The sequence below is a fragment of the Mesoplodon mirus genome, assembly GCF_964341445.2.
Source record: "Mesoplodon mirus genome assembly, chromosome: 18".
Taxonomy (NCBI): domain Eukaryota; kingdom Metazoa; phylum Chordata; class Mammalia; order Artiodactyla; family Ziphiidae; genus Mesoplodon; species Mesoplodon mirus.
In genome coordinates, this window is record NC_138994.1 from 13033475 (window position 1) to 13056379 (window position 22905).

Here is a 22905-nt window from a genome sequence, read left to right on the forward strand (position 1 = left end):
CGCGAGGGAGGGTCTCCGGAGGGCGCGTTCAAAGTTCATTGGCTGGGGACGCGGGGGCGGGGCTCCGGAGGGCGCGCACCTTGGTGGCGGTCATGGAGGAAATCGGCGCCGGCTTCCGGAAAGTGAGAGAGGGCCTGATGGCGGGGCGGGCTAGGGGCGCGGGGCGAGGCCGCCGGGGCGGGGGGGCGCGCGCGGGTCCTGCGGGGACGCTGCGGCCCGGTCCCCTGAGTGACCCACGTGCGGATCCTGAGCCAGCCCCCGCGCTGCCGTCGGGTGGCTTATAGGGTGAGCCCATTCCCAGAATCTGGCAAAGACCCTCGTCCCGCACACCTTTCGTCCTCCGTGGATGGGATCCCGCGGCCGGGTAGCGGAAGGTTGGGTAGGCAGCTTGGTCTGCGGCAAGAGGGAGAGGGTCTGCAGAAATCGGGCAGGGGTAAGTGCCAGCACAAATGAAGGGAGGCCCAGAGAGGAGCCTGGGCTCCCGCCCCGTGGCTCCAGGATCCGCAGGACTCACCCTAAAGAGTTTAGCGTAGAGCACAGTGCGGCCCAGCTCGCGGGTAGTCTCGGCGCCTGCGTATTCTAAAGCTTCCTTTTGGCCTGTTCCCTATCACGGCCAGCCCTGTGCTTTGCGTCTCACTTGAGCCAGGCTGTCTCCGTTGCCTGTTGTGTACGTGGCTCTACAGTGCTTTTCTTAGCAGTACACCCAGCACAGTCAGGCACTGTTAACATGCACTTGAAATGGATTAGCCCGTGTAATGCTCAACACCATAGGAGATGGGTACTGGTACTACCCCCACTTGCCAGTGGGAAACAGGCAGAACTAGGGTCAAACCCAGGCCATCCGCCTCCAGAGTCAGCCCCTTTGCTCTGCACCTGGCGAATGGGGCTCTGGGTGGGTGGGTAGTGAGGTCTGCTGCCTCCCACACCCCGCAGGCTGTAAGTGGTCTGAGTCTCGCATTGTTGCTCTGCCTTAAGGTTAGGTGACATTGAGCCCTTGGTATCAGGCCTTTGTGGGCAGGAGGGAGAGTCTCAGCCCCTCATGAGTACTTGTCCAGCCAGTCCCCAGTGGGTGTTCTATCACCCAGAATCGTCACTCTGCCCTGGCCTACAAAGGGTAAATTGTGTCAAAGGGAAAACCACCGAGGCAGGGGGTTGTAGGAACCCTCCACTGTAATAGCTGCAGAGGGGAGCACTGGGCTGGGCCTCCTTCATGCGGTCCTGGGCAGCTCTGGAGTCCTCCCTCTCAGAGAGCTCTGGCCAGAGCTGGGGTTATGGTCGTTACCCATGAGCAGGGCTGTCCCCGGGGAGGGGGAGGGGTCGTGGTGCCTCCCACAGTGGGGCAAAGGCTGACCACATCCCAGGTCCCTTCCTACCCTCTGCAAGTTTAGGGAACCTCCGCTCCCAGCTGGTGCTGGCTACTTTAGTTATCACGGCAACCCCATGCAGCTGCCCCCCAGCAGCAGCCTGGCTGATTTAGCTCTTCCCCAGGGTCTGGGAGCTGGCGGAGCCGTAGAGCCTTCTGTGCCTTTTCTGGTACCTTTCAGGTACACAGCAAGAAGGGCCAGCAGGTGGCGCCAAGCTCACGTGGTCACTGCTGGGAGGAGGAGGCTGCTTCTTTGGTGCTGCCCCAAGTGACTGGTGGCGAGCTCTTACCCTCCTGAGCCGGGGCTCCGTCAGGGTCCGCTCCCTCCACTCTGCTCTCCAGCTTTGCTGAGCTGCGCTGGGCGAGGCAGTACCATCTCCGTGGCTAAGGCTAGAGGCCTGGTGGGTCCCCAGCTCACCTTCCCTGCACGACACCCAGTTTCTGGGCTCCTGGGCACCCACTGCTGCTGTCCTCCCGCCTCCCCTGGCGCTCTGCTGGCTCCTCATTCGCAGCCTCTTCTGGCTGGTCCCTGCCCTCAGCAACCTCCCTTGGTCCACCCACGTGCTGCCACCTCCCAGATCCTCATCGCCAGCTTCGACCATCTCTGAGTTCCAGCCGCCCACTGGCTGCTCTGCTTGGGCACCTCACACGTGTCCCTCATGCAACATGTTCCAAGCTGAGCTCCCGAGATGCTGATCCCCAGAATCTATCTCTGCTTAGTGGTGCCATACTTTGGGGCTCAAGCCTCTCCCTTGAGGAGTCTTGGCCTGGACCCGCCCTTGTCCCATCCTCATTGGTCAGGAAGTCCTGCAGATAGTCTGGGCTCTGTCCCCTACCTTGACTGCCCATTGACCGAGGAGCCTGGCCCCTTCCCAGCTCTGCAGTTTCCCACAGTGCCCTTCCGCATTACAGGAAGATCCCTTTCCACGTGTCGTGTCGTAGGCTCCAGGGAGGGACCTGGGACGGAGCTGACCCAGTGCCCAGAGCAGGGTCTGGCAAAGCCGGGCGGCATTGCTGGTGTGGACAGGCCTGTAAAGGGGCCCAGTGTGGGGAGAGCACCTCGTCCCTGGGGGCAGGAGCACAGGACTGCTCTGGATACCATGAGGACTGGAGCCCCAGAGAGCGGCAGGCAGGCACCTGGGCTACTCCCACCGGTCTGCCAGGCCTGCCACTTGCATCTAATTTCTGGCCCTCCTGGAGGCACTCACAGGGAGGTTACTCCCCACTGCCTAATCCCCCACCCTGGGAGAGCCCCACAGACAGCATTTCCAGCCAGAAATTACAACCCCATCCCATCCAGAACTAGATGCCTAAGGGGTCTGCAGCAGAGGGGCGGGGGCGGTGGCTCACTGACGCCCCCTCTGTCCCTCAGGAGCTGGTGAGCAAGCTGCTGCACTTGCATTTTAAAGACGACAAGACCAAAGGTGTGTGAATGGGGGGCAGGGGGCGAGGGCTGGGGCCTGCTGGGCACCCGGGACCCTGCACTGCACCTCAGCAGGGGCCAGAGCCTCAGGGAGGACTGGGCCAGACGGAGGGCTGAGGTCACTGGCACAAGTGTGAGTGAGGTCAGAAGCAGTGAGGGCAGAGTGGGGCGGCAGGGAGAGGGGGTGTGTCTGTAACCTTCTCCCTTCACCTTGCAGTCAGCGGGGACGCGCTGCAGCTCACGGCCGAGCTGCTCAAGATCTTCGTTGTGGGTGAGCAGAGGGACCCAGCAGTGTTCTCTAGTATCCCACCCAGGCCCGTCCAGACCATTCACGATCCCTTTGCATTTTATTTTTCAGTGGGGTAACCAAGACACATTTTTCCTGTTTTTCCACAAGCACCTAAGCTCCCTGTCCCTGAAAAGCTCCGTGTTTCAGAGGCCCCAACCTCAGCCTTCTGAGCTGTTGGCTGGCACGGGGGTGGGCCAGCAGCCAGGGCTGAGGCCCACAGGATTTGGGGTTCAAGGCCCCCCAAGCCTTCTCTGCCTCACTTCCCTCCTGCATCACGGCAGAAGCGGCCATCCGCAGCATCCGGCAGGCCCAGGCAGAGGACCTGGCCCAAGTGGACGTGGAGCAGCTGGAGAAAGTGCTGCCTCAGCTGGTAGGTGGGCCTCCAGGAACAGGGCCTGGCCCAGGAGACGGGGGTGGGGGGCATGGGGGCTACACCCACAAGGCTCTGAGCGCTCCTCTCCCCCACAGCTTCTGGACTTCTAGGGGTTTCCACCCTCACTGTGGCCACCGGTCCAAGTCACGGTCTCTGGCTTCAGACGGGACAGGAGCTGCTGATCCCCCAACGTTCTCCTCCAGCTCCCAGGAATGGCCAGGTGCCAGCAAACCACCACTCTCTTCCCCATTGTCCCCTCTGCCTGCTGCTGATGGCCGGGATGCAGCAGATAGAGGGGTCGCTGACAGGATGAGGGTCCTGGCACCCGGGTTGGTGCCCTCCCCTCATGCCCCCCGCCCTCAGGACAGCCGAGCACCCACCGGTGTGGGAGAAGCACTTGGTCACTGGGAAGCAGGTGCGGGAGACCCGCCCGCCTGAGCAGGTAGCCTGTGTGTCCTCCACAAGCAAGCAGAACGGTGTGGTTCTGCCACCGACATCAAAGCTTGTGTGTCACCTTCTAGCCATCTGATATTCCCCTCGGAAGATGCCCGCCTGAGCTACGTATTTGTCCTCACAAAGCCGTATCAGTAAATCAGAGCCGCCTCCCCAGGCACAGCCTCCTGTTGCCATTCATCACCCAAAGTCAAGTTGCTTCAAAGCTGGGAGAGGACAAAATAACAAACAGCATGTGTGAGTGCCCTGCTGTGGGCCAGGCTCAAGAGGCTGTGAAATCGGAGCCCTTGCACGTGTGGCTGCTCGCCTGGGACGGTGCCTCTGCCACAGGGCTGCTGGGAGTGTGGTGTGCCACCGGCCCAGCAGGGGTGCTGGTGGGAGAGGGGGAGTCATGCCAGCGGGAAGGACCACCGGTCCCAGGGCCAGGGCCAGGCAGCTCAGAGCTGCTTGGGAACTGCTAGAAGCCCAGTCGGGAGGCCTGGCTGCCCTCTGGGGCCCAGCTCCCCTCCCCCCCAACACAGCACCCACCTCCCATCAGTTCTGAAAGTTGCTGGGACTCATCAGCCCATGACAGAAACACCCAGAGGGCCCTGGGTCCAGTGACCATGGGGTCAGGACTCTCACAGAGCTGGAGGACCTAGTCCACTGGGGAGGGACGTCTGCCCCTGCTGCCACGGGCACCCCGGAACCCCGCCCCCATGCCCAGCCCTCCCTCCCCAGTTTAGCCCCGCTGGCCCCTTGCACCCGTTCCCCGCCTCTGCCCCTCACTTCCCTCTCCCCCCTCCTGCAGGGAGTCTCAGGGCTTCAAAGCTCTGGGCGCATGTGGAAGTCATTAGACCTGAGGGGAGAGGCTGGCGACAAGTGCCAGAGCCCGTGCCCCACAGCCACTTTGAAGTGCGCTCAGATGGTGGGGCGGGCGGGGCACCGGGAAACCCCAGGCCAGCCCTGCCCGGTCCCACCGCAGGGTGGGGGCTGCGTCCGCCCCTCTCCTGCCAAGGGCTGGGGGCCCAGCCTGAGATGCAGCCAGGCAGGCGATGCCTGGAGGTCCTTCTCCCCGAACTTGTGTCCTCCCTAGAGGAGGAGTCAGGAACGTCAGTGAAGTAAAAACCAAGGGGCAGGCGGTTCAGGGAAGACACCTGTGCCCTCGTTAACAAGAAGAAGCCCCAGCAAGCAGCCTCCCAGGCCCACATCACCGTCCAGCCAGGCTGGAGGCCCACTGCTGGGAACTTGGTGCAGGGGCAGCAGCAGGAGGAGGGCAGTGGGTCAGAAGACCGAGGGCCCCTGCCCTGGAAAGGACGACAGGAGGGTCTCAAGAGAGGCTTGCGTGTTTATTCCCGCTCAGGGTGGGCAGGGGTCCTGCGGCTGGCAGAGTGGCACCTCTGGGCTGGCGGCTCTCACCTCTTGCTGGCTGCAGCACAAACACATGGGATGACCTCTGGGCCCGGGGCTCCCGCCCAGCACCCCCTCCTTGCCCGACCAACCCCCATAGTACCTGGCAGCTTCAGCCACTTGGGCACCTTGCCCAGACCCCTCCTCACTGGCTGGGCCGTCCCAGGGCTGGGCTCAGGGGGGCCCACTGCCCCTTCTTCAGCAGTTGGCTCTAACTCAACGGGCGCAGGGTCAGGGGCTGGCGGCGGGGGTGGGGTTCCAGCGGCCCTGGACATGGACCTGAGAACGAAGGTCGAGGTGCGGATGGTGGGCACTGCGGCAGCGGGCTCTCCCCACCCTCTGTGGACACTCACCTGGCCACCAGCACGTCAGCTGCTGACGGGGAAATGGTGTGTTCCAGCAGCGTGGGCTCCAGGTAGATGCCTGCAGGAGGCCCAGCCTACCCTCAGGCCACAGAGAAGGGGGTACCCCTGCCTACTGCTGCTCTGCTCTGGGGGGGGCGTGGCCCGGCCTGAAGCCCCCAGGAGAAGGGTATGGGGGTATCGGGGCCACCAGTCTCCCTCCCAGACCCAAAGTCCCCTGCTCTGGGGCGTCTGATGAGCTGGGATGCACAGCCCGGGGCTGGTCAGCAGCGGTGGGCAGAGGGGGGCCCCACCCACCTGTTGGCTCCTCAGGTCCAAAGTGCACAAGGGCAGCAGGGAAGAGGTTTGCCTGCAGGGACAGCAGAGGAGAGCTCAGGGGCCAAGTGGGCACCGTGGAGGGTGGCAGAGAGGGCTGCACTGCACTTCCATCCTGGCCTCATGGGTGCTGCACCCATAAGGCCCAGGGCTCTGCTCAGGAGGGCTACGGCCCTACCAGGCCCCTCCCACCGCGCAGTCCGCTGCCTAGCTTCACCTATTCCTCCTCTGGCACCAACCCCACTGCAAGCCAGGCCAGGGCATCAGACCATAGAATCCTAGGGCCAGCCCCAAGCACCAGCTGAACAGGAAGTTCTCGTGGCGTGTGCGCTCTGGCATTTTTAAACACCTCCCCTTCCTGCCCAGCTCCCGGGGTTAAGAGCTGACATTCTGAAGGTGGGAACTAAGCTTGGAAGCCCCCGCCCTCAGCAGAGACTGCAGGAGGTCAAGAGGTCAGAGGAGATGCAGACTCACACAGAACCGCACCACACAGAACTGCATGGGTAGGGGCACGGGGCACAGCCCGCCATGCCCCCCACTCTCCTCCCTCACCTGTGCTGCCCAAAGAACAGAGAGTGCGGGAGTCGGGGGCACTTTGTAGGGACTGATGTATGAGCCCAGATCCACTGGGAGCAGCTGGACGGGAGACAGGAGCACCAGGGGAGGGACCCTCAGTGGGCCCCGGCACAAGGGGAAGGTGGGGGGGGCTCTGGGAGCCAAGCTGCTTTGGGAGCCCCAGGCTGAGAGGTGCCTCCAGGCCTACTGCCTTGACCCAAAAGCCCACAGGTGGGTTCCCTGACTCGGCACTGAGTCTTGCTTGATAAGCAAAGGCCAGTGCCAGCCAGCATCAAGCCTGTCCTGCAGGGTGGGCATTGCACTGGGGTCCCCACACCCCTCCTGGAGGCCTGTCCATGGGGGAGATGGTGCAAGATTTCTGCTCAGGACTGGCTCCACCTGCACAGGTGTGGGACAAGGACACATCACGTGGCCCCCAAAACACCCCCGGAGGCCTCCCAGGTAGGGGGCTGGACCGTGGTGCAGAGTTAGGGCTGTTGCAGAGGATCCCGAAGCCCTCCAGTGTCATAACCTGCCTCTATTCCCACCTCTGCACCCGAGGAAGACCACGGCTGTAAGCCCCAAAGCTGGCCTGAGGCAGCAGGGAGGCCCCCACCCAAGGCTCTGTGTCCCTAGCCCTGGCGGAAGGGCCGCTGCTGCCAGCTGAGCACATCCTCTCTGTCCAGCTCTGAGCTCTTGGTGTCTGGGTGGGGAGTATTAATAAGAAGCAGCTTCAAAGGCCAGGCCTAGGAACGCTGAGATTGCAGTTGAAGCCAAGGGACAGAGAAAGGCCGTGAACGCTCTGAAATCCCACTGTGATGCCTGGGATCACAGCCTGGTGCGGAGAGATGGGCTGCAGGGTGGAGGGCAGCCCCAGGGCCCTGGAGGCACCGGAAGCTGGGCGGGTGGGGGGAGAAACACAAGTAGGACAATGCCTCAACCTTTCTAGGGTAGCGCAGTGAAGCCAGACCCTGACCCGGCCAACCCGCCAGGCACTGGGGCCACCCACCCAGCTGGGCCGTCTGGGGGATGCAGAGCTTGAAGTCTTGAAGTACCCATTTGGGCCCCTCGAGGCAGCTCCTCTTGAACCTGGCCTCCCTGCCTTTCCTCAGCACCTGCTGGAAGCCCCCTACCTGCCAGCTTGTGTCTCAGGGAATCCCACTGGAAAAGGAGTGAGTGGAGAGCACAGAAGACCACCATGACCGCCAGGAGGGAGGGTGTACCCCTCTGCTCAGGCTGACGAGGTCTACATGGATCGTGGTGGTCTTCAGGGCCCACTAAGGGCATCACTAAGGGTGACGGAGGGGCTCTGGGCGAGGCAGTGGTGGGGGTGGCTGAGACGGGAGCCGAGTGAGGTCCCCGAGGCTTGGGGCAGCACCAGCACTAAGGGGGCTCAGTCCCAGGAAGCAGGTATGACGTGGGGTGTTGGGGACCTTTGTGTCCCCGGACTGGGTCCTCTGCATCCTCCCATCCTTGGCCTCACCCTTGGCCTCTCCCAACGAACAGTCACTCTCCTGATCCAGTGGCCAAAAAGGGCACTGGGCTGCCATCCCCCACACCCACCCTGAGCTGTCACTTTCTGGGGCGCAGGACCAGCCCCCAGGCAGCCTCCAGGGCAGCCGGCAGCCAGAACGCGGCCCTGCCAGGGACATGAAAGCCAGCAGCTTCCGCGCCCGCGCCTGCTCACCCGCAGGAGGGAGGAAGCCTTCCTTCCCTGAGCCCTGCCAGCTCTCTGATCGCGGGCGGGCAGGGACGCCACTCCGAGCAGAGGCCCCACGGCTCCAGGGCGAGCTGACGGATGAAAGGAGACGGCTGCTGGTAGCGGGGGCAGAGTGTCACCAGGAATCAGGCCACGTGGGCAGGACAGGCAGCACCCCAGGGTTCCTAATTGGAGGGGGGTGCCTGGACGCTGGCCCCTCTCCATCCCAAAGCATCTTCCAAATTCAATGTTTATCAACAGGCTGGCCAGCGAGGGAGAGTGGGGAGGGAGGGAGGGAGGGTGGGTGGGGATAGAGGAAGGAGGCCCAGTGCCTCTGGGGCTCCCGGGGGGCAGCAGAAGGGGGCTGAGAAGGGGGAGTGGGGGCGGGGGAAGCACCCTGCTCCCACCAACCTTGACTCCTTTCCTTGGTGGGCTTCCAGCCTCTCTGCTGGTCTGGCCCCATCCCCCCATGACGGTGGCAACCCTGAGCAGCAAGCAGACCCCCTTGCCCCAACTCAGACCTCTGCAGGGCCTGCTGGCCACTTAACAAAGGCCAGCCTCTGTTACTAATTAAAATATCTGAAGACACTTTAAGAGGAAACCATTAGGCTAGAGGGCTGGGGAGGCCTCAGGCTGCTCTCCTGGGGTGAAGGGACAGGACATTCCTTCTTGCTCTGGACTGTGGCCCAGCAGGGCACCGGATCAACGCTCCTCACCCTGGGAGCTCTAGGGGCCTCCAGCTAGCAGGGAGGGCCCACCACGGCATTCCCAGAGGAGGCCACAGGGCCCAGGGGAAAGGCAGGGGCAGGACAGCAGCCCCTCCAGTCTGGGCAGCTGGCCACCTGCAGCCGAGGCCTCTGACCCTTGGCCCTTAAGGGGTTCCCCTAAGCAGCCCCACCTGCCAGCCCCTTCTCATCCAGACCCACGGGCAGTCCTGGCTCAGGACGGTGGCAGCCAGCCGGGCAGGCCCATCCCCACCGGGGCAGGAGGCAGAGGAGGCTGGAAAGCCCCAAAACTGACTCCAGAGGCACTCTGCTCCATCCTAGTCCACCCCTCTAAAAGGCCTTGTCATACTCCCGACTGTGGCCTCACACTCCCTTCTGGACAGGTGCCCCTCCCGGGCCAGCCCTGGCAGCACCCACCAGCCAGCCAGCCAGGCAGTACCTGAAAGAGGGTCAGCGTGTGGTCGTCCAGGATGGTTTTTGGAGGAGTGATGACTGCGGAAAGATGGTTGTCTGCACCAGGAAACGCCTCGCCACCCCCATCACCCCCCCCATCCCTTGCCCATGCACCCCCCGCCCCAGGACAGGCCTGAGAGTGAGCAGGAGGCCTGGGCCATAGGCCTCAGCTGAGGGATTTCTGAAGTACCCCTCAGCTCACGTCCCCCTGTCCATCACTCTACTGCTGCAAAAACCCAGCAAGAAGTAGGGAAGAGGGCCTCGGGCAGACTCACCTGCGAGGGGACACCTGCCCTGCACAGTTCCTGTGCAGCCCTGCGGCCTGACCCTTCACTACCCAGACGCCCTCCAAAGGAGGCCAGCAGCTCGCCCCTGTACCCCCAACCCCTACAGCTCCTGGCCAGGTGGGAAGCAAAGGGCACAGGGACGCTGAGCAGGGTCAACCTCCCTCCCCAACTTCCCCAGTCCCGGACTCACGCTCAGACACCAGCACAGGACCCGCCTGCCCTATGATGCTGTTTCTGTGGGAAAAGCTGCTTCAAGCCCCAACTGGGAGGTGCCAGGGCTGCTGAGCAGGAGGTCCCAGAAAAGCACTTACACAGGTAGAACGGCAGCTTGGGGTTGCCCAGGTGGCTCCTCACGAAGTCCCGCAAATCCCCCACTGCAGGAGGAAGGGTGGGGTGAGCAGGGATCCCACACTCAGACCCACTCCAGGGCCGGGCCCCCTCTGCAATGGGACGAGCCAGGTCCAACCTGTGTGCAGACCCGCTCGCTCCCCAAGGTCACCAAGAACCCCACTCAGAACTGGTGGCATTGCTGCCTTCCTTCCAGGTGAGCTGCAGCCCCAGGCCAAAGACCCCACTACCGGGTGTGGGGGAGCCCTGGGTCCGCCCTTCTCTGGGTGCCCCTCTGTCCCACCCACGCTCAGAACAGATGGGTGCATGGGGCCACCCAGTCCCACGGGTACTGCCCGGCTGGTCTGCCAAGCCTCCAACGTGAGCCGGCCCCCAGCCCTGCACCCGCTGCCTGCCCCATGGCCCGGAGGGAAGGAGCCTGGAGGAGCTCATAGGGCACCCTGCCCCCCTGGACACCCAGATGGGGCTGCTCACCGGTCTCGCTGGGGCGGAAGAAGCCCTGCAGGATGTAGCGGTCAGGAAACAGGACCCTCAAGACCACCTAGGCCAGGACAAGCCAGCTTGTCAACAGGACAGCTGGAGTCCAATCCAGGCGTCCACACCCCTGGGCCCATGATGGCTAGGTCCCCCGGCCACACCAGGCCAGCACCCCCTCACCTTGGCTGCCCCCTGATGCTCCTGGTCCCATGGGCTGCACACAAGGACCAGTCAAGTACCCACGTGCACTTGGGAAAACACACTGATGTTTTTCATCTTAGAATGCGGCTGCCTGGCTCATTAATGAACCGCGGCCGTGTAGGCCTGGGCTGAAGTACAGGAGACCATGGCCAGTGGCTTGTGGGCTGCAGGAGCCACGGGAGGCCCCAGTGCAGAGCCATGTGCAGACCACCTCCCGCCCCAAGGTACCTTAGGGTAGCGCTGCAGCTTCTCCTTCATCTGAGCCTCTCTGAAGGCCTTGGTCACCAAGGGGGCTTCTTCCAGGCGCTTCCTGGGGCAGGGGGGGTGGGGTTGGGGGTGGCAGTGGTGAAGGTCCCAGGTCTCCCCAACCAGAGCAGAGGCCCCACACCAGCTGGACTCTGGGCTTCTCCCTCGTCCCCCTGGACTTCGTGAGCTGCTCCCCAACATAGGGCCAGACAGGACTAGGAGCCCCCTGCCTGGGACCCCTCACCCTCCAAGGTGCTGCCGAGGGCACGGGTGTCTCTGAAGGGGCCAGGTGCACACCCACCGTTCACTCTTGAGCTGGGCCAAACGTCTTCTGACATCATCCACGGTCACTTCGAAGAACTCGTCAGGCAGCTCCGCAGGCCAGGCCTGGAGCAGCACCTCCAGGTCAGGGTGGCACACCACAGGGTCTCGGTCCACTGGCTGCGCAGGCAGAGGGCTTGGCTGATACAGGTCCCAGGAAGGGCCCAGGCTCCCGACCCCAGGGGGCTGGGGTGGCCGTGCAGACCCCGGCTGAGCCATGTGCTGCCGGCCCCGCCTGTCAGCCCACAGCCAGGGCCAGGTCTCCAGGATGGTGCATGGGACAGCCGAGCCTGTCCAGGACTGGAGCCCCTCCCACCATGCCTGCCTGCTTAGCAACACTAACACTGAGACCCTCACTCACCAACAGGGCACGTGGCCCTGGGGTCTTGGCTTAGCCGGGTCAGCTGGCACCCTGACTGCTGAGGGGGGTACTTGGGCAGTGGGTGAACAGGAGCATCTCTGTTCACTTCCTGTCTCTGTGGGGGCTCCCCACGAGCCCCAGGGAGCTACCTGTTATCAGGGTCTCCCAAGTGGGGAACAAACTTGGGGAGCAGTGCCCTGGTCACGGTCATGTCAGTGGTTCCACGGGAAGCGCAGGAGAAGCGACAGCCCCCAAATTAGAGATTTGGCAAAAACCTGCCAGCTGCTAGCCCCATGGCCAGGCTGACCCCTCCTCCCTTCTCTGGGGGAGCAGCCAGCCCCACCCGCTGCCCACTGCGGGGACACAGGAAGGGACAGCGTCTCTCCTAATTGGCAGCAACGGAGAGGGAAATTATAAGGCAGGGCCTGCTCTGCTCGCAGTGCCTCCGGGTGGGTAATTGTAGCGAGTGTAGCCCAAGTGACTATGTGGGGAGACACCTTCGCGGCGCTGAGGCCGCCCATGGAGCCGAGCCTGACAGAGGTGTCCAGCTGGGCCGGCAGGGCCCATGCCAGGTCCTGCCCTCCCTCGCACAGAACATCCACAAGCCATCTGGGGTGAGGTCACTTCTCTGCCTTCTGCTCCCGCCTGCCCCCGCCTCCCTGCCCCAGCCTGGCACCGAAATCCCACCTCCTGCCTTCCACACCCGGAGCCGGGCTCAGCAGGCTTCTCCCATCATCCCTTCCTGCGCTCCGGCCTGACTACAGCCCCACCCACTCTAGAGGTCAGACTCACCAACCTGGGGCTGGTCGAGGGCTGAAGCTGCCCAGTGCACCTGCCAGGTGTCCCAGGGCTGCTCCCCCAGCCACACCCGAGGCCTTGACTGCCCAGGCCAGCAGGTCTCTGCCATTCCTGAGTGCACAGCTGCATCACTCCTCGTAATGAAGGGAGGTGGGTTCTCGCCAGGAAGCCCCACTGATCTCAAGGCACTGTGGCAGGGTGGCCAGGAAGGGCTGGCTGAGGCCCGGGCAGTGGGGTCCGTAGGTGGCTGATCGAGGCCCCTGGGGGCCGCCCCCTCAAAGCCACAACCCTCCTGCAGCCCACAGGCAGTCCACGCCAGAGCTTTTTATAACAAGATGCCAGGCTGCCCCCCATAGCCACAGCGCCTGCATTCCAGAAGGGCCGAGCACTCGCCTGGGCTCCTAAGGGAGGGGGAGGGGGAGGGCAGATGTGGACGTGGCTGAGCTGGGCACCGCCGTGTCCATGAGTGCCAGGCCCCCCCCCCGGGGCTCGAGCACAAAGCCCACAAGCCAACGAGCAAGCTCTGGGACCTCCCTGTCCCAGTCCCGCCCTCCGAGGACCCAGTTCAGGTCACACGAGTCACCCCGAGTATCCAGCAATTGGGTGACTTGTGATCCATGGCCTGGAGCTGAGCCTGACCATCGGACAGGCCCCCTGATCCCCGGGAGGCACAGCTGGGGAAGCCCAACCCTGAGTGCACGGGGCCACTCCAGCCTCCTTGTTCTCCTGGGTACTTCCAGTGCACAGCCCAGGGGTAACCTGGAGGACTGCAGACTGCTAGCACTTCCCACAACCCTCCCACAACTTCCAGAACAGGGACGCAGGTGACACCAGCTGCTGGCTTCGTGCTGCTCAGGGACCACTGACTTTCGGTCAGAAAGTGAGCAGACAAAGATCTCTCTCCGCGTTGGATCTACCCCCGGTTCACACCCCTCCTCCCATGCCTCAGCTCTGCTCCAGAGCCCGTTTGTCTGTCCAAGAGCAGCCAGGAGCCGGGGTCCCACACGGGAACCAGAGCACTGGGAGAGAGCCACCTCGAGATCCCACTCTCTGCTGCGTCTTGGGGACCTCCCTGCTCCTGGGCAGAGGAGCCAGGGTTCCAAGCAGCCTCTGCTGCCCATCAGAGCCCAGGGGCCAGACCACCCAAGTCCCAGAGCTGCCGCCAGACTGGATCCCAGGCGGTCCCTGTCCCATGAGAACAGTGGATGTCCATGGCTGGGCTGGTAGGACGGACCACCCTGTCCTACCAAATGACCGAGGGAGAAGCCACGGGGCTTCAAACACCTCCACGTAGCCTGCCCAGCAGATTTTCCACTGCAAAGAGGAGAGAGACCAGGAAAGGAGGGGTGGGTCTGACCACTCCACGTGGGAGGAGGCAGGGCAGACACGGCGCCAGCGGAGGCCAAGGCCTGGCCCTGCTCACTTCCAATGCTCTGCCGGCAATCTAGCCCCCATTTGCTGTTCCTTTACCCGCCACTCCTTGGTCATGGGCAGTTATCATGCACAGCTCCGATCCTAGGTGGATTTATGGAGATGTTTTTGGATGGAGAATAGAGATTTAGGATGAGACACCATTAAGGAAAAAAAAAAAAAAACCGCATACAGTGGCCACTGTCAGAGGGCCTCAGCGCCCTCACCACGGAGACTGGGTTCCTGTGTGCTGGCCGAGGGAGGGACACAGCCCCAGGGTCCAGGATGGGCCTCCAAGATGAACCTCCCAGTTGGTGCCCGAGGATGCTGGTGGGGTGGCAGGCCTAGAACCTTCCCAGCGCGCCTGACAGCTGGCCCACCTGACGGCCCGAATCTCCAGGTCTGCTCCTCCAGATCCTACCAGGGAGCCACTCAGAGGACGCGCCTCCACTAAGAACCCAATGTCACCAGGCTTGGGTCATCCTGCCAAAGTCGCAGGTTTTCCATCATCAGCTCAAGGTCCAGCTCATGAACGCTGTCAGTGTCCAGAGCACAGCACCGGCCCCGTCTCCCACCGCCCCCACCCCTTAACCCCAGGAAAGCCAGAGGAGCCGGTCCCTCCCCCGGTGGCCCCGACGCTGCGGGCATCTCACTGTCGGCTAGAAGGGCAGAATGATGAGGAGGCAGCCAGAGCCTGGGGTCTGAACCCACTGGGTGGGGGGGCCTACATGACAGCGCATGACAGATGAGAAAAAGGCGCGGGCACGATCCCGAGGGGAGGAACGGCAGGGGTCTGCAGGCTCCAAGGGCGGGGCCACAAGAGACCCGGTCCTTCTGGTGGAACGCCCAGCAGGGGTCTCTCATTTCCTGCAAGCACACGACCCTAGCAAAGACTCCCCGGTCCCAGCCTCCACCGAGGGTATTAAGACAAGAGAACACCCAGAAGACCAGAAAGGAGGGAGGTGGATGGAGAGAGCAGACGAGTCAGGCTGTCTGCGAACTGCAGGATATGGGCGAGGGGCCCAGGGGGCACCTGGGAGGGAAAGGACCCTCCAGAGGTGGGGGAACAGGAGCACCCTCTGCAGGTGATGTTCAGAGGAGGCCCTGGGTGACGGCCTGAGGCTGCAAAGACACTGGACTGACACCTGGGCCACTCAGCCACGGGGACCTGGGGACCAGCCACCAGCTGTGGACGGCCACCAGTGCCTTCGGAAAGAGCCTCTGTCGCACCAGGATGGACCCTTCGAGGGAGACCCGAGGGGAGGAAGGTGTGAGGGCACTGCCTAACCTCAGCCCCATGCCACAGGCAGTCAGAGGCCAGGCCTGGAGGGGACCAGGGGACGGGGCTCTGGGCTGAGATGTAGGCCCACGGCTTCCCCCAACAGCCAGTGGATATGCTCCAGTGGCCGCCACACGAGTGGCTGAGAACCCACTTGGGCACACAGGGGTCTCCTCATGTCAAAAGCAGCCTCACTGCCTGCTGAGGTTTCATTTTCTTGACAGTAATTTTCCAGGACGTGATGACACAGGGAGAAAAAATGTAAAAACTATTTGGAGGTGACCTCAACCCCAGATTTTCCAGCTTCCCTGTGAGGGCTCTTGTTTTCCTCCCACCCTCCCGCCTCCCTCTTACCCAGACTGTCCTCTGACAATGGTTTTTGGTAACAGGGAATGTGAAGCGTTTCCCCTTGAGGCTTGGAGCTGAAATGAAACACTACGCGGGAGGAACGCAGGCCAAGCCTCCGTCACTCTCCGAGCCGGCCGCCCTCTGGAGGGAGCAACGTGCCAGCACGAGGCTGGGCCTGACCGGCAAGGCTGCACTGAACTCCAGCCCCTCATTCGCTGGGCCTGCCAGCGGCACAGGCGGAGGCCGCGCCTGCCCCAGCCCTGGGCCAACGTCCACACCTGGGCCTGCCCGCCTTCCAACAGGAAAAATGAGAGCATCTTTAAGAAGAAGAGAAACGCTGGGCTGCGACAGTGACGCAGGCACACTTTGAAACCCGGTGGCTCCAGTGCCCTGGCGTGGCCCCACCTGTCTGTGCGTGCAGTGCATGAACCCCCAAAGGACTGAAATAAGCAAATGTAAGGCATGGGGTGGCTCTCCTCATGCACAGGGGAAGACGCCTGCTCCAGGCCAGCAAACCCGGGGTGGACGCACACAGCAGACCAAAGGGCCAGGAGAAACCCCGCAGAGGGAGCCCCTTGAGCCCGATCAGGATGGGGGCCTGCAAACGAGGCTGCCTGGCCCTGCGGGCAGCTCTGGAGTTCCAGGGGGTACTCTGGCAGCTGGGGCGCCCTGCCCACTGGTTCTCCATGGCTTCTCAGGCTGGGCATCTGTCTCTCCCGCAAGTCCAGTAATGGTTGAGACACAGCATGACAAGGACAGCTGGAGGGCACCTGCCTGTCACCAGGCTTTAAAAACCGCCTCAAGGGCTTCCCTGGTGGCGCAGTGGTTGAGGGTCCGCCTGCCGATGCAGGGGACACGGGTTCGTGCCCCGGTCCGGGAGGATCCCGCATGCCGCGGAGCGCCTGGGCCCGTGAGCCGTGGCCGCTGGGCCTGCGCGTCCGGAGCCTGTGCTCCACAACGGGAGAGGCCACAACAGTGAGAGGCCCGCGTACCGCAAAAAAAAAAAACGCCTCAAGACTCAGTTGGGGCCTTCAAAGTTGCTGACCCACCTGCCAGCAAACCTCAAAGGGCATCCCAAGTTAAGGCCAAGGCCAGAGCCCCAGGACTGTCCACAAACACTGGCAGGGCAGGGACAGGCTCACACCACGCCCTGGGCCCACACACGGGGGGACAGCGGGCTGTGCTCTTGGGGGCATGTCATGGACAAGCACCCCGGGCCAAGAGGAGGAGGGTGGCAGGGCAGCAAGGGGCACTGCTCTCGGTCCACCCCAGGCCCCAGGTCCTGGCCAGGCTCCTCGCAGCCCTGCGTGTTCTAAACCTTCCCGTAAACCGGGGACAGCCAGAGGCGAAGCTGACGCCTGCCCTGAGACATGGGTGCAAGGTGCGGAGTAAGCCCCCGAGGCCATGTCTTCAGGAGGTGAGACCATCCCCTGGAGGGTGAGGGGCAGGCAGGGGAGACTGCAGTCAGCCCGCCCTTCCCAGGGGGTTGGGGCCTTTGATCACGAACCCCTGTGCCAGCTGCGTGGGGGGACGCCGGCTGGGAGCATGGCCCAGCAGCACAAAGAGCTGCGGGGCAGCCTCCTGGGCCAGCGGAAGGACTTCAAAGGACAGGCCAGGGGCCGCCGGGCAGCCCCAGCCTCTCTCCGCACTCGGTTCTGACGGCCAGTAAAACTACCTTCTAATAATTAATGTTCTGACATCAAAGGCAGGAGCCGCCCGGGTCTGTAAACCATCCTGGGCCTCAGCCGAGGACCTGCCTGTATTTCATCCTGTCTCTTCTGACTCTTCATTCAAATCCAAAACCACACACAGGCAAAACATTAATGGGAAGCTTGGAAACTCTTTTTGATTACTAAAGTGTACCTTTGAAGTTCCCCCAAAAGTTCTGATTTGTTCCCTTCTCCCCTCCCCCAGGACTCGAGGGGACACAAAGCAGACAGCATGTGGCCAGCCGGGCCTCCGGGTGCACGGCTGTCAGTGTGACAGGAGGCGCGAGGCAGGCGGGCGGGGGACGCTCCACAATCAACCAGCTGCTGGGGCTCCCAGATCAAAGACACACACTGCTGGCGGCCAGGCGGACCCTCCCCAGGACTCCTCCTTCCTGGGGCCCCTGGGGTCAGCGCTCGGGGACGCGCTGGGATGCGCGCCTGACAGCAACCACCTATCAGGCTGGCACCAGACCAGGCCACTCCCCACACAGCCCTGGGGAGTCAGCAGGTTCCCAAGAGATGCAGAGAGCCACAGCCTTTAGGGTGGGAGAAGGAGACAGCCAGCCCCGGTACTAGTTTTCTGGCCCCCAAACCTAGGGGTCCCCAGAAAGAGCAGGCCCGAAGGGAGTCAGGCCCCTAGCCCTGGCTCACCCCAACCACAAGGCTCTGCTTTCGAAAGCTGATTCTGGGCCCAGGTGACGAGCCTGTGAGACTGGGGGCTTCGTACTAGTGTCTAATGCAGCCCAGACATCAGCGTAGAAGCCAGTGGGGTCCCTGAAGAGCCAGGGCACCACCACCACCTCCCCAGGATGGACATTCACAGGGCTTGGGACTGGCTCAGTTCCCCTCCCCTCCCCTCCCCCATCCATTCAGCAAGGACACACAAAGCGTGGTTCAGGAAGCAGGAGGAAGCCCCCGCCGCCTGCCCCTCTGCAGGAACTTGGGCTCTGTCCCACCACTGAGCCTCCGGCATGGCCCACCCCGCGCAGGCGCAGGTGCCCCTGCCCCTCCACCCTCCCCTTCAGGTATGTGACCTGAAAGCAAGAGTGAGGAGGGTGCTCTAGAAGAGACAGGATGCAGGCTCCAGCACTAAAATATTAGTTAACAGCAACTCAGAGTATAGCTAAACACATCACTGTAACTGGACTGACCCCTGGAATGCAAGGATAGCTTCATGGGGGAAATCTATCCAAAACCTCAGCATGCAAACGAACTAAATGAGAGCGAAGGCATGGAATCACCTTAATGCGGGAAAAGCAGTTCATAAAGCACCACTCTTACTTTTGATAAAGAAAAATTCTCAGAGAATTACGAATAGAAACTCTTGATTTGATAAAGACTTTTCACAGCCCGCAGCATCTTTCACAGATAAACTAAGATTACTCCGTGTGAGATCAAGGTCAAGACAAGGATGCCCACTAAATTTGCTGCTATTCAACAGATACCAGAGACCCAATCACTGCAATACGACAAGAAAAAAAAATGAGAGAAGTAAGGACATCAAGGAAAAAGATAAACTGACATTATTTGCAGACTCCAATTGAAAATGAGAAACTGTTGGAACCAGTAAAGCAAGTGAGCAAGGCTGCTGGGTATAAAAACCAGCAGCATCCACTGCCCGGGTGGAGCCTCACCATCCTCACTCCACAAGCTCCTGCTCCAGGCAGGTAATCCTGCAATGGCTTTCCATCGTCTGGAAAGGTGATTTGTAAAAAGGAATTTGTTTCAGCGGTGGCATCCTTCTCGTCACATAAAACCTCAAGTGGACCCTGAGTGCTGGCACATGGAGCCGCTCTGGCTGGAAGGGCAGAAGAGAGCGGAGAACCTGGAGCCTCACTCATGAGGTGCAGCTGCGTCTCGAGTAACGCCCACATGCACCTGCACAGCCTCAAGGGCTCCACAGGTGACAACGTGCAGCCCAGGTTGGAAACCCAGGCTGGCCCCACCGTAAGGTCTCTGTATTTGGAAAGACCCTCTCCGGCCACAAGCCAGAGACCTAAGCTGGACTCTGGATGAATGCCTGAGCCTCCCCAGGGGCCAACCCCAAGAGGCAGGGGGCCCAGCACAGCCCAGGAGCCCAAGATGTTGGGAAATCTACAACACGCCTTTCCTGAAAACAGTCTGTGAGCGCTGCTGAGGGAGCAGTCACACAGAGGGACACAAAGAAGCCTATGGGGGCTTCCCTGGTGGTGCAGTGGTTGAGAGTCCGCCTGCCGATGCAGGGGACACGGGTTCGTGTCCCGGTCCGGGAAGATCCCACATGCCACGGAGAGGCTGGGCCCGTGAGCCATGGCCGCTGAGCCTGCACATCCGGAGCCTGTGCTCTGCAACGGGAGAGGCCACAACAGTGAGAGGCCCACGTACAGTAAAAAAAAAAAAAAAAAAAAAAAAAAAAAAAAAAAAGCCTAACATTGCCCTGATGGTAGGTGTCTATATAGTAAATCATACCTCGATAGAGCTGATCAGACTAGAAGACAGCGTCACAGAGACAACCCAGGGCCTGGGCCGTTTCATCACAGCTCCGTGAAGGCTGCACGCCCTCCTCCCAGCCGTGGCTCAGACAGCTGCCAGGAACTTCCAAGAAGTCCCCACCAGAGACACCCAAGGCCCTACCTACAAGCTTGTGAAGAGTGAGCAAACTCACTCTCTTCTGCGTGTTTGGCACGTGCCCCACATGCCCACTGGCCAGCGGTGGGATGTAGCACGTGAGCTGCGGCACGCCTGGCTCAGGAGTCAATGTGGCGTGGGACAATCAAGGCCAAACCATCTTCATGTCAAAAGCCAGTCAAACCCGCCAGCCCAGGAGACGGTGGAGGCGCCGGGTCCAAGGCCCTGGGAAGGATGGCTCTCTTGGCTGTGACATGGCCAGCCAAGACACACAGGTTTGTCAAAACCCATCACTGTACATCTAAAATGGTGCCTCAAGAAAGCTGATTTTAGGCAAAGCAAAACCAAAAAATCGCTTCCCTGGGAAGATGAACCGCACCCAGCGACCCTGCTGTACCCTGTGCTGACCAGCACGAGGTCAGGTGCAGTAAAGAGAAAGGACCCCAGCGCCCAGCTCGCCCCTTACCAGCTCCGGCTCCGGCTGGGGCTTCTGGCCAGGCCTCGATTTCTTTGGCTGGGAGGGGCCTGCAGGGCTGGAGGACTTTGGCAGTTTGGCTGAAGATGACATCAGAGGCCTCACGGATCCGGAGGGGCCCCCCAGTCGCTGTCCCCCACCCGAGAAAGGAACAAAGGGGGCTGGTGTGGGCTCCTTCGAGATCTGCTTCGCCTGAGCATCCACCGGCTTCGGGCCCAGGCCATCCACGCGGCCGGCCCCCGGGCTCGCTGCCTCATCCTGATGGCTCACGTTGCCCTGGCTGAGCTCCGCTGAATTCAGTGGAAACAGAGGGCTGCTGGCTGCCTGGTCGGCCGACAAGGAAGGGGTCGGGCTTCCTGGGCTTTTGCTCCAGGAGACCCCAGGCTCCTGCTTGCCAGTGGAATCATGTCTCTTCATGGAAAACCTGAGTGGGTAGGCCCAGAAAGAAAATGAAACTCCATACACAGAACCCCGGGTCTCACAGTGCCAGCATCGTATCTTCTGGTGACTACCAAACCAAATCCAATCCCCTGAAAGCACCCCACAGCCCTTCCCGACCCGCCTCAGCTCACGGGGGAAGGAGCGTGCATGGGGTCGCCACGCCAGCCCGGCTGAGGGCAGATCCCCCACCTGACGCTGCGCCCCACGGTGCCCAGCCCCCACAGACTGCAGGTGGGAGAAGCGACCGGCAAGGGTCTGGGCTTCCCCACGTTTCCTGTTTCCTTTCCCTTGAGACCGCAGTTTTCTTCACTAAACCAGATTCAGAGACCCCCCACCTGATGATGGCACTGCCCCCAGTGAGGCCCAGTGACTGCAGCGTCGTGCTCTGCAAGGCGGCTCTGCCGGTCACCTGTGAGGAGGGAACAGGACATCCTGCTGACCCCTCGCTGCCTCCCCCAGCCTGGGCACTGTGTCACCAGCACCGTGGGGTCCCCCAGCCAGCCACAGCTCCCAAAAGGCCTGGGTCCAGCCCCCTGCACCCCAATCTACACCCGAGCATTTGTTCGCTGGTCCATGTCTGTCTCCCCAACCCCACCCCATCCGAGGTCTGGGTGGGCAGGGCTCAGGCCTGGGTTAGGCATATCTGGCCAGCTGACCCGCCCTCTGAGGGTTAGAGCTGATCCAGGCCCAGGTGCCTGAGGCCCAGTGGTCTGTCTCCTCCAGGGGAGGACCCATCCCCCCAGGTCCCTCCCACTCACAGCCCTGGAACCCCTGCCCCGCTGAGCCCTGGGTCAGGAACCTCAAACTGGGATAAATAGGTGGGTGTGTCCTGTCTACACCAGGGGCCCCTCGGGGACAGTGGCCACCCCAGGCCAGGAAAGGGCGCTTGGCCAGGGTTGAAACAAAAAGCCCCTGTGAGCCAGGGGACAAGCGCCAAGAGGGTCCCCCGTCACGGGCGGGCGGGCGGGGACAGGCAGGGCCTCAGTGCCAGGCCAAGCCTGCACCACGCCACACTTGGTTTTGAAAAAGATCAAAACTTTGAGCAAAGCAAATATTTATTAAAATGAAACCACTTTTGTGACTCTTGGGCTTTGAGAGAAGCTGAGAAAACAAACAGGGCTCTGAGGGAGGTTTGGGAGCAGCCCGGGCGGCCCGCAGTTGGTTCCAGCGGAGCCGGCGTCCTGTCTTTTTTCCATGAAACACATCATGCTTTCAGGGCCCAAGTCTGCCCATCGCTGCTTTGAAAGGTCTAAAGGAGTGAATTTTCCAGATTGGAAAGTGGGGCTGGGCCCGTGTGGCGGCTGGGAGTGGGTGGCAGGGCGCGGGCCAGGCGGGTGGGCCCACAGCTCACCTACCTCATCTCTCATGTACACGCAGACGGGGCTGGCCTCACACAGCCGGTCCAGACACTCCCTGAGAGGGGAGGGAAAAAGCATCAAAGGTAGCCACTGCCTGGGGACACTGCTCCCCTGGGGACAGCAACCTGGCCAGCCACTGTGGGGGACCCGCCCACCCTGGCCACCCCACAGCTGGCCATCAGCCCATGGCCTGGGGGAGTCTCCCACCTGCCCACGGCCTCCCGGCTCAGAGCAAAGGGAGGACACAGAACACGGGGCCGGGCAGCACCAGCCACCTCCTGGACGTGCCTTGGGTTGCTGTCAACTGTGCCCAGGGTCAGTGATGAGAAAGACCTGGGAGGGCATGATCTGGGCTTTTAGCTGAAGCTGTCCCCTGAGAAGGCTGCTGCCCCCAGAAGCACCAGGAGCACTTGGCACGGATCTATCACACTGACTCCGAGGAGAGAGTGGGGCAATGCCAGGACAAACAGGGAGGTGGGCAGCGGGCCCAGCCACCAACGCCCCTCCCCTATAAACCAGACCCTGAGATGGGAGGGAAGGGCCCCCAGGAAGCACAGCTGGGCAGGCTGGAGGATGGCAGGCATGCGGGCGCACAATCGCACACACACCCTCAGGATGGCCGACACCACTCACACAGGCCTGTACCTCGACAGCTGTACCACACAGGCCTGTGACAACCAAGGGAAGTTCATTTCTGCGTTTCCTGACACATACCCGTAGAACTAGCCCCCAAATAAACGCGTGTCCCAGACCTATCAGCAGTGCCCCAGGCCTGACCCTCTCCTCCGGGAAGGGTGACACAAGGTGTTGTGCCTGCCAGAGTAGGAGACCTGGAGCGCC

At 62.1% G+C, this 22905-nt stretch overlaps 2 protein-coding genes across 6 annotated transcripts in view; one reads left to right on the forward strand and one right to left on the reverse strand.

Annotated features, from left to right (window-relative positions):
* The first annotated feature begins 56 nt into the window (after positions 1-56).
* On the forward strand, positions 57-4059 carry CENPX (centromere protein X). Of its 2 annotated transcripts, none has more exons than XM_082603090.1 (5): positions 57-122; positions 2736-2787; positions 3004-3057; positions 3357-3445; positions 3544-4059. In XM_082603090.1, exons 1-5 carry the CDS (start codon positions 93-95, stop codon positions 3556-3558), a joined length of 240 nt encoding a protein of 79 aa, XP_082459216.1. In that variant the 5' UTR covers positions 57-92; the 3' UTR covers positions 3559-4059. The 2 variants fall into 2 exon arrangements, with proteins under 2 accessions (XP_082459216.1, XP_082459217.1); XM_082603091.1 differs by having other exon boundaries at positions 3360-3445.
* Positions 4060-5208: 1149 nt separating this feature from the next.
* ASPSCR1 (ASPSCR1 tether for SLC2A4, UBX domain containing) overlaps positions 5209-22905 on the reverse strand; it is a 30387-nt gene continuing 12690 nt past the window's right edge. For 2 of the 4 annotated variants that reach the window (XR_014291837.1, XR_014291838.1), the window contains exons 5-17: positions 22063-22120; positions 21043-21116; positions 20258-20690; positions 11260-11399; positions 10941-11022; positions 10509-10575; positions 9998-10060; positions 9386-9438; positions 8210-8334; positions 5950-6001; positions 5644-5713; positions 5394-5569; positions 5209-5309 (exon numbers count right to left, since the gene is read on the reverse strand). Coding sequence is in view for 1 of the 4 variants with exons in the window: in XM_082603016.1 (XP_082459142.1) it covers positions 5296-5309; positions 5394-5569; positions 5644-5713; positions 5950-6001; positions 9386-9438; positions 9998-10060; positions 10509-10575; positions 10941-11022; positions 11260-11399; positions 20258-20690; positions 21043-21116; positions 22063-22120 (1282 nt within the window). In the remaining 3 variants the exon portion in view is untranslated. The remainder of the gene's footprint in view (positions 5310-5393; positions 5570-5643; positions 5714-5949; positions 6002-8209; positions 8335-9385; positions 9439-9997; positions 10061-10508; positions 10576-10940; positions 11023-11259; positions 11400-20257; positions 20691-21042; positions 21117-22062; positions 22121-22905) is intronic. The other 2 variants (XR_014291836.1, XM_082603016.1) reach the window with 2 other exon arrangements.

What these genes read in the sequence shown, in the direction of transcription:
- CENPX (XM_082603090.1), top strand. Translation starts at nt 93, where the DNA reads ATGGAGGAAATCGGCGCCGGCTTCCGGAAA. An exon ending in TCGGCGCCGGCTTCCGGAAA is followed by an intron (nt 123 to 2,735) that starts GTGAGAGAGGGC and finishes TCTGTCCCTCAG; the next exon opens with GAGCTGGTGAGCAAGCTGCT. An exon ending in GCTCAAGATCTTCGTTGTGG is followed by an intron (nt 3,058 to 3,356) that starts GTGAGCAGAGGG and finishes GCATCACGGCAG; the next exon opens with AAGCGGCCATCCGCAGCATC.